General features: G+C 37.2%; 2 protein-coding genes across 2 annotated transcripts; both read right to left on the bottom strand.

The window, feature by feature from the left end:
* Window positions 1-3,636: 3,636 nt before the first annotated feature.
* Window positions 3,637-4,254, bottom strand: LOC145098376 (uncharacterized). The gene has a single exon (XM_079036006.1). The coding sequence runs from the start codon at window positions 4,252-4,254 to the stop codon at window positions 3,637-3,639; it is 618 nt and encodes a 205-aa protein (XP_078892132.1).
* A 120-nt stretch (window positions 4,255-4,374) lies between these two features.
* On the bottom strand, window positions 4,375-6,621 carry LOC145098377 (uncharacterized). The gene is made up of 8 exons (XM_079036007.1): window positions 6,613-6,621; window positions 6,384-6,413; window positions 6,304-6,333; window positions 5,884-6,207; window positions 5,486-5,780; window positions 5,065-5,372; window positions 4,944-4,956; window positions 4,375-4,826 (listed from the first exon to the last, which is right to left on the bottom strand). Exons 1-8 carry the CDS (start codon window positions 6,619-6,621, stop codon window positions 4,375-4,377), a joined length of 1,461 nt encoding a protein of 486 aa, XP_078892133.1.
* Between the last annotated feature and the right edge of the window lie 3,799 nt (window positions 6,622-10,420).

The raw sequence follows: 10,420 nt of genomic DNA on the forward strand, positions 1-10,420 counted from the left end.
GGACCAACCCTGTCCCGACCCGTTAATAATATAAAATGTAAAATCGAGCCAAAATTAGCTGACGGATTCTAAACGAAAGTTGTAGAGTACGTTCCCAACTTCGCGTGGATATAACGAACGTCATAAACGGAGATGGTATGCGAAAGATACGAATTTTTAAAGTTTTGTAGTGAAACTTGCGAAGCTGATGCATGAAATGATGACGTGGCCGAACTCCCAGCCGTCGGATGAAATCGCTTCGGATGGTGACACCTGGTGCGAGGGTTACGCCCAACGTAGCGAAGAGACGCCTAGCGTCCGGAGTACGCCCCGCGTCCGAGGCCAAGTACGCCCCGCGTACTTCGGTTCTTATCCGTCCGATGGAGTGCAAGACAGCTGGTCTGAGGCTGGCAATCTTATCCGAGGAGTACGCCCAACGTACCCTCGGTACACCCAGCGTAATGACCGAGGCCTGACCCTATAAATTGATGTGCAAGGCTGCCATTGTTCTTCACTCCAAATCCACTTCTTTCTCTCACTAGTTTCTCTCTCTAGCTCATCTAAACCCCCCTAAACCCTAGAAAAACCCCCTAGCACCCTAAGGAAGCCCCGAGGCTCCCGGAGTCCTGAGAAAAAGGAGTTTTTTTGGTTTCTAAATGCTACGCTTACGGAATTTTTTATATAGTTTTCAAATAATTATAGGAATGTTATTAGGTCCTTAAAATAATTATTTGGGCTATTATTGAGTGTTTTTAACGCTTAATAATAGTCAGACTAATTAATTTGTCGCGGTTATCGTTAGACTAAACCTTAGTGGTATTGGTACTAGGTTTTATCGAAGGAAAATCGTTTTGAGAGTATCGAAGCGCTGTCCGAGTGCTGAGTCACCACCTTTCAGGTGAGTGCATAGTTACTTTTACCTTACACATAGATATGAAGTATTTTATATAAATTACGTGCTATGTGTGCATATTATCTGAATACTTGCTATCTATGCTGGATGAACATTTTATACATGTTTTCAATGATTTAAACTGTATATGTATTTTATATCTACAAAATGTGTTGGGTAAAACATGGGTAGATGTAATAGTTGCTGCGTGACAAAATAAAATAATGAGAGGCCTTGTTATAGCTGTTCTTGATGATCTAGTCATCTAGCGGAGTATAGATGACGACCACGGACTATTCTAGACAGTCCAGTGGAACACTAGCAGGCTCGCAACCTGTAGGTGTTTATTTGAACTGTGTGTTTATTTGAACTGTGTGTTCATTCGAACTGTGTGAACTGTGCTCACTAGGTACACCCCATCCCAATGATAGTCCTTTGACTAAGTCCCTTGTGTTAGATGTTTTAGGGACGTAATGTGAGGATAACGGGAATGGGTAATTGGGTTGATTTGTTTGATGTTTAAAAATAATAATTATATTATTGTGGGTTGAAAATCCTATGTGCTCACCAGGTTTTCCAACCTGACCCACTCAGTTTATTTATATCACAGGTGTTGATATGAAGTGACATTACACTGAGAGATTTAAAGAGATGTAGATCACTAGTGTACATAATTGTAAGTTCTGTTTATGCTTATGTTTCTGTATTAATGATGACATCCCAAACGTTTTAAAATGAAATAAATACCTTTCTTCGAAAATGTTTTAATAATGTATTTACCATGTTTTTCGGTGAACAAATTCCGCAGCATTTTTATAAAATGAAGTACTCTGATTTTTATAAAGCATAAACAAAATCGGTCTTTTCTTGCCGTGATTTTGGGGATGTCACAAAATGAGCCAAGAAAAGCTCGCTAAACACTCACCTCGGCGTGGTGACAATACCATGACATGGTCTTCTGCTGAAAACAAAAATATGGAACCCATTAAATCGTATCAGCCACCGATTCCAGTTCCATGTAGAGCAAAGAAGGATAAGCATGCCGAAGACTACCAGAAGTTCCAAGAGCACATTAAATCCCTTCAAATCAATATTCCATTCATTGAAGCCATAACTTAAATAACAAAATGCATAAAATTTATAAAGGATCTTGTCACAAACCGAAAGAAGATGGGAGAGGTGTCTAAAGTTGTATTGAACAAAACCTGCTCAACCGCCATGTTGAACATGTTGCCAAAGAAGATGGGTGATCCGGGGAGTTTAACACTTCCATGCTAATTCAGAAATTTAGCCACAAGCTACACTCTAGCCGACTCGGGAGCAAGTTTTATCTTAATTCCATATTCATTTTTCAAGAAGCTTGATCTCCTGGAACCAAGACCAATTCGCATGGCCATTCACTTAGCAAACAAAACGGTGTCTTTTCCAAGAGGAATTTGTGAAGATTTATTAGTTAAAGGTGACAATTTTTCCCCCCGCAGATTTCATTGTTCTAGATATGGAGGAAGACGACCAAGTGCCAATTATTCTTGGAATCCCCTTTTTGAGCACCGCCTGAGCTTTGGTGGACATAAGAGAGCCCAAACTTACTCTTCGAGTTGGAGAAGAAGCTGTAACTTTTGGGGTTAATAGAGCAATACAACATTCAAGAACAAGTGATGACACGACCTTTTTGGTAGATGTTTTCGATGAAATTTTGGAGAAAAAACTAGTGGGTTGGAAAGAGAAGGAAGCTGAAGGATACATGTTTCTAAAAGAAAGAGACTTTGATGTTGAACACGATTTAAAAGAACTCGAAGAACTATTGGAGGAAAGTAAGTACGAAGAATTGATGAAGAATTATGAATAATACTCATCACGCCGTGGTCAAGATACCACATCGTGGCAATCTAAGAAACCATAACTAGTCACTCAAAAAGGACATGCCACGACATGTCAAGTATACAACCAGGCCATGGTTAATCATCAGATGCCAAGAAATGAATTGAAAACCCTACCCGAACATCTGGAATATGACTTTTTGGAAGAAAATGAACAAAATCCAATTATTATAGCAGCTGATCTCACAACAAAGGAAAAAGAAAGCCTAATTAAAGTACTCAAGAAACGCAAAAACGCCATAGCTTGGAAGATCACGGATTTTAAGGGTATTAGTCCCTCTTATTGTTCACACAAAATTTATTTGAACGAAGGAGCTAATCCTATAGTGCAATGTAAAAAAAGATTGAACCCAAACATGTAAGAAATAGTCAAGAAGGAGGTCGTCAAGATTTTGGATGGAAGAATCATTTACTCAATCTCAGACATCCAATGGGTTAGTCTGATGCACGTGGTACCCAAGAAAGGAGGCATAGTGGTGGTAACGAATGAACAGAACGAGCTTATTCCCATAAGAACGGTAACCGGTTGGCGAGTGTGCATCAATTATCGCAAGTTAAATGATGCCACTTGCAAAGACCACTTTCTTTTACCCTTTATTGATCAAATGCTCGAAAGATTATCCAGTCTCCTTTATTACTGTTTTCTAGATGGTTTTTTAGGATATTTTCAGATTCCTATTGATTCTCAAGACCAATAGAAAACCACATACACTTGTCCAGGGGCGGACGCAGGAATTAGTAATAGGGGTTGCCCAATTTTTTTTCCCGTCACACATAATATAAAACATTAAAAAAAAATTCCGGTCAAACATAATATAAAACATCTATTCATCTAATACAATTTTTTTTCTGGTTAAACATAATATAACAACGATATACTAGAATTTAAATTTGTCCTCTTCGTGCAGACATCTTTTGAAACCGCTCCATTACTTTTTCATTCTCAACTTTCGCAAGTGCTTCGGTCTCGACATTACACAGCAATGCGTCGTTCAAAAATTCATCGCCAATTTTGTTACGCAAGTCGGTCTTCAAGAGCTTCATCTTTGAAAAACATCTTTCTACACTTGCGGTCGCTACAGGTAATATCAAAGCCAACTTCAATAGCTTATAAACCAAAGGATAAGATCGATGCTTCCTCGTACTAACCATCAAACGAGAAAGGTCGGAAATTCCTTTCAAACTAGCGAAGCGCTCATCTTTGATGCAAGAGTGATAAAATATCTCAAGTTGTCCTTCAAGGTCTATCATATCTAAATCATCAAAGTCATACTTGTATAACTTACCCAACTTCAATAACTTTGATTTGTCAAATTGTGCAAATGAATCACAAGGGCTCAAAGCACCCATGTATTCTAGTAATTGGGTGCTTGTTTCACTAAATCGATCCCGATATTCTGTAAGTTGCATATCTACCACCGTGTTGAAGATTTCAACCTCAAAATGAAACCTATTAGTCTTTGTAGTCCTACGGTTTCTCGCACCAATATACAACTCTTCCATATCCAAAGTACCAATTTCGTGTGTTTCACAAAAAGAGGATACTTTTGGCAAAATGCTAGCAAACCCTATGTTTCTAAAAGATTACAATGCCTCCATTGTCCCTCTAACCATCGATGCCGCTTATAAAATGTCTAGATCTTTTCTTTGAAGTTGCTTTGACAATGTACCCGTGAGGTGTAAAATGTCATACATCATATGTAAGTAAAACACAAACTCATATGATTTAAAATATTCTAAGATTCCAGATGCTTGTTGATGGTTTGCCAATGACCCTCCCTCCTCTTTCACAAAATCTAAAACTACAAGAACATCCGCAAATAACTTCATCAAACTTATGAGTGTGTTGAAATGTGAACCCCATCTTGTTTCTCCCGCTCGAACAAGTGTAGTCTCTTGATTTAACCCTCTTCCGGTTTCAAGTTCACCACTACACAAGCCTTTTTGCACCCTTTCTCTTGCTTGCTCTCGTAGTAAGTCTTTTCTTTTACACGATGCACAAACTACATTAACCACCGACGAAATTTGCTCAAAAAAGTCACTAACACCATCATGCTTCTTTGCTACAGCCAAAACTACTAATTGAAGTTGGTGTGCAAAGCAATGTACATAAAAAGCCGTGTCATTCTCTTGTAATATCAAAGCTTTCAAACCATTGAATTCCCCTCACATATTGCTAGCCTCATCATAACCTTGTCCTCTTATCTATTAAAATTTAAAACAATTAATATATATATATATATATATATATATATATATATATATATATATATTAATTAAATTGAAATAATAAAAAAGTAAAGAATAAATTACCTGACTAAAACTCAACTTATTACTTGTAAGTAATTCATTTATGACGTTTTTGAGTGTCAAAGAAGACGTATCCTTCACGTGCACTAGACCTATGAATCTTTCTTTCACAAAGCCAAGAGTATCGACATAACGCAAAACCATAGCCATTTGTTCCTTTTTTGAAACATCACTAGATTCATCAACTAGTAAAGCAAAAACATCTTGACCAATCTCTTCACGAATACTCAAAAGTACTTCTTGTGCAAAACATTGCACAAGTTCTTTTTCAATTTTAGGGGAAATTAGTTGATTGTTTTTTGGAGCATTTTCTAAAGTATTGTTGAAAATATCTTCACTAGTCTCTCGAATGGCTTTTAACACTTCAATGTATAGCCCTCTATTTTCCGAGTTAACGACTCGTCATGACCACGAAACGGTAAACCGGTTTTCAATAAAAGTCTAACAACAATAATAGAAACACGTAATCGAGCTTTATATTTATGATCCTCTGCTTCGGTTTGCCTCCTCAAGACTACATTGATAGCTTGTTTTTCCCTCATTAAAAACTCACACTTTTCTTTTGCTTTGTTGTGAAAACTATCAATACCACCCACATGAGTCCGAAATGCATCTTTTTTATTCCAAGTATCAAAACCTTGAGAAACAAAGGCATCTCTCCCTCCTTTTTGTCCCATGAGGTCCCCACACAAATAACAATATAAACAATATGCACTATCCTTTTTCACACTATATTCCAACCAATCAAAGTTATCAAACCATGAAGGAACGAATCTTCTAAATCTATCACCTATTTTTTTTAGGAAACTTATGTGCCCTTACTTGACACGGTCCTTGAAGCAAATATGCTCTTCTTACATCATCTCTTATATTTGGTTTGTAACTTGTAATCAATGGCCTATCCGCCGGGTCCTTTGGAAGATCCTTCAAGTCAACATTATCATTAGGTTGGTTAGAGCATTGTGTTTGTGGAGTTGCATTAGAAACCGAAGGGATTGATTGATTGGTGATTGGTGTTTGTGGAGTTGCATTAGGATTAGAAACGGAAGGCATTGATTGATTGGTGATTGGTATTTGGGAACGTTCTTCACCACTTTCATTAGGATTAGGTCTTTGTCTTTTGGTAAAAAAACCACTTAGTTTAACCTATAAAAACATAACAATGACTTCAATAAAACAACTTGCTTTCACCTAATCAAACAATAAATTCAATAAAAACATAACAACTACACCTAATCAAACAATGACTTCAATAAAACAAGTTGGTTTCACCTAATCAAACAATAAATTAAATAAAACATATCAATTTCACCTAATCAAACAATCAATTCAATAAAACAAGTTGCTTTCACCTAATCAAACAATAAATTCAATAAAACATATCAATTTCACATAATCAAACAATCAATTCAATAAAAAACATAGCAATATAACCTAAGCAAACAATATAACTTCAACAAAACAAATCAATTTCACCCAAGTCAATCACTAACTTCAAAAACACATATCAATTTCAAATAGCTTAATGAATTGGTAATTGGTAAAACTTACTTGCTTCATTATGAAATCGATCAAGACATCAAGTATTGTGAATTGTGATCCATCAAACCATTGAAATCGATCAAGCCTCAGCCCTCAAGGTCGATTGATTGATTGAATTTTGGAGGCAAAAGTCGATAGTCGTGCCTACTGCTTCATGCGTCGCCCCTGCCCCTGTGTAATCTTCGATCATGTTTTTTTCTTTTTCTTTCAACCGATGGATTAATTACAATTTCACAATTAGGATTATTGGGCTATCTTTTTTACAAGCAATTAGCCCAATTGCTAATTTATCAAATTAAGTTTCATTTGGGTTTTAGGGCTTTAGACAATTGGACTAACTACAATTGAATAAAACATTTGGCTCGTTATTATTTTTTTCGTTCAATAATTACCGAAAGAGTGACAATATTTTTTTATGTAGTTGCATAATTTTTTTAGTAGTTGCACGATTTTTTTACGTAGTGGCACAATAGGTAAAAATTAAAAAAAAAATTATACTTCATACGCGGAAGCTAGGTGTTGCCGGTGCCACACCGGGCACCTAGCTAGGACCGCCCATGCACTTGTCCTAGTAGGACCTTTGGTTATCATCGAATGACATTCGGATTATGCAATGCATAGGACACCTTCCAAAGATACATGATGGCCACTTTCCACGATATGATTGAGAAGTTCATGGAAGTTTGCATGAATGGTTTTTCTGTTTTTGCGTATTCTTTTGATGATTGTTTATCTAACCCTGATTTGATGCTTGCTAGGTGTGAAAAGCCCAACTTTGTCTTAAACTGGGAGATGTGCCATTTCATGGTAAAGAAGGAATTGTGTTGGGCCATAAAGTTTCCAAGACAAGGATAGAGGTAGACCGTGTAAAGGTTGACACCATAGCTAATTTACCACCTCCAACAAACATGAAAGGGGTTAGAAATTTTCTCGTCCATGCGGGATTTTACCGCGGGTTCCTAAAAGATTTTTCAAAAATTACTCGCCCATTAACTCAACTTCTTTTAAAAGATTCCACATACAATTTTTCTAAGGAATGTCTTGAAGCTTTTGAAAAATTAAAAGAAAATTTAACAAATACCCCAATCAAGATTGCCCCGAATTGGAACCTCTCATTTAAGCTCATGTGCGATCCTAGTGATTTTGTCGTAGGTGCAGTCCTTGAACAAAGGGTTGATAAGCACTTTCAACCCATATATTATGCAAGAAAAACGCTAATCTTTGCCCAAGAAAACTACACCAGAACTGAAAGAACTTTTGGCTGTTGTTTACGCATTTGATAAATTCTGTCCTTATTTAGTGTTGTTCAAAACTATTGTTTTTACGGACAGTTCTGCTCTTAAATATTTATTTGCTAAGCAGGATGCTAAGCCATGGTTGATCCGATGGATACTCCTCTTGCAAGAATTTGACATCGATATTTGGGACAAAAAGGGTATGGAAAATGTGGCGGCCGATCACCTCTCGAGATTAGATAACCCAGAAATGGAAGAAAACAAAATTAGATTCGACTTTCCCGAAGAATATCTAATGGTGATAGCAGGGGAAGAGCCATGGTATGCAGATATTGCCAATTACTTAGCTAGTGGCTAGCTCCCAAAAGGTTTAACCCATCAACAAAAGAAGAAATTGTTTTCGGAAATCAAGTACTACTTTTGGGATGAACCTTATCTTTATAGGAGTTGCGCGGATGGAATAATAAGAAGATGCGTATTTGGGTGGGAAAGAATAGATATTTTGAAGCATTGTCATAGCGGACCTACTGGAGGACATCATGGAGTGCAATACAAGTCGAAAAATATATTTGATTAAAGATTTTATTGGCCCACGATTTTGAAGGACCCCACAAAATTTGTCAAAGAATGTGATTCGTGCCAAAGGTCGAGCAACATTTCTTCCTGAAACGAGATGCCCCAAAATAACCTCCAAGTTTGTGAAGTATTCAATATTGGGGTATCGATTTTATGGGACCATTGTCGGCTTCTCGAGGGAATAAATACATTTTAGTGGCGGTTGATTACGTGTCAAAATGGGCGGAAGCACAAGCCTTACCAACAAACGATGCTCGAGTGGTGGTAAAGTCCTTAAAAAGATTGTTTTCTCATTTCGGTCTTCCAAAGGTGTTAATAAGTGATCGGGGAACCCACTTTGCAAAGGAACAACTTGGCAAAGTATTACAAAAATATGGTGTACATCATAGGTTTGCAACAGCATATCATCCTCAAACAAGTGGGCAAACCGAAGTCACAAATCGGGCATTAAAAAGGATTCTAGAATGATCGGTCGGGAGTAACTAGGAGTGGTTGGAAAAACTTGATGATGCATTGTGGGCGTTTTGAACCGCCTTCAAAACACCAATTAGTACTACACATTATAGGTTAGTATTTGGAAATTCGGCTTTGAAGACATACAACTTTGAATTGACCGAATTGCTCACTAATCACCTAATCCAATTGAATGCCTTGGATGAGTTAAGAAACAAGTCATACACAAACTCATTAATCTACAAAGATAAAAAAAAAAAAAAAAAAAAAAAAAAAAAAAAAGATGGCATGATGCTAGGATAAAAGGAAACAAGGAGTTTGAAGCAGGTCAAAAGGTCCTCATTTTCAATTCATGAATGAAGCTTTTTCCCGGAAAATTAAAGACACGATAGTACGGCCCATTTGTAGTGAACCAAGTATTTCCGCATGGAACATCGAGCTAATCAAAGAAGATGGTACCACTTTCAAAGTTCATGGACATCAGGTGAAGAATTATGAAGAAAGAATGCCAAGTGAGGACATGGAAGGAGAAACTGTGCACTTGGAGGTAGTCGCCACAATGTAAGGCGGAAGGGAGTCCGGCTCACGAATCCTAAAAAAGAAGCGCTTACGGGAGGCAACCCGTGATTTTGAATTTGCATTTTTCTTTCCCTTTTCTTTTATTTTGGTTTTTGTTTTTATTTCGTTTTTTTTTTAAAAAATGATTTTCACTCATGTGTTTTTGTTACTAATTAATGTTGTGAGGGCAAGCATGGAAATAAGTGTGGGGTGTGGTGGTATTTTATTAAAAAAAATCAAAAAAATGGATAAAACCAGCACCACGGCGTAGATGAGCTCTTCCCACGCCGTGGTTAGCTAGAATTAATCGATTATCGCGGATTTTGCCAAAAGCACGACTTGTTCTCTATATACACATTGTGGTGTCGTTTTTACGCATTAACTTAAGTTTAAACCCTAAAGATAAAAAAATTTACTATTCACCTTCACTCTACCCCCACACCCCGAGTTTGCTCCCACCACGAAGTCCCTCTTTGAATTTCCGTCGAATCTCCACATTTTCTTCAAAATGGTAAGGACTTTTGACAAAAAATCGTTCCTTTAGTATGATTAAGAGTTTTTTTTCTGCACTAATTGGTTATCTAGACAAGTTAGGACGATTTTTAGGGTTTTTAATGAGGTTTGATTTTGGGTTATTTTGGGTTGATTCTTATCTGAAAGTCACATCTAATGGTGTATCTTAGTAACCCACACAAACACCCGCACTTAATTTGATTTAATATGGATGGAACTCATTCGATTACAAACTAGATCCCCAACCCTGATCGCCAACCACGATGTGTTGGTACTCAACCGCGATGTGCTTGTCTTACATTCAGACCTAATCTTTTCGATTCTGATGCTTATTTTGCTTTTGGATTGTTTTTGTTGTATTGTTTTGTTTTCAGAAAATACATAGAGGATAGAGAGGCCAACAACACGGCCAAAGGGAGCCCAAAATTCCCTTGGTATAAGTTTCCCGAGGTGGTTGCTACCCTTGTATTTGTTGATCGGAG

The sequence above is a fragment of the Lactuca serriola genome, chromosome 4 (assembly GCF_051521515.1).
Source record: "Lactuca serriola cultivar US96UC23 chromosome 4, Lser_US96UC23_V15, whole genome shotgun sequence".
In the NCBI taxonomy this organism is placed as follows: Eukaryota; Viridiplantae; Streptophyta; class Magnoliopsida; order Asterales; family Asteraceae; genus Lactuca; species Lactuca serriola.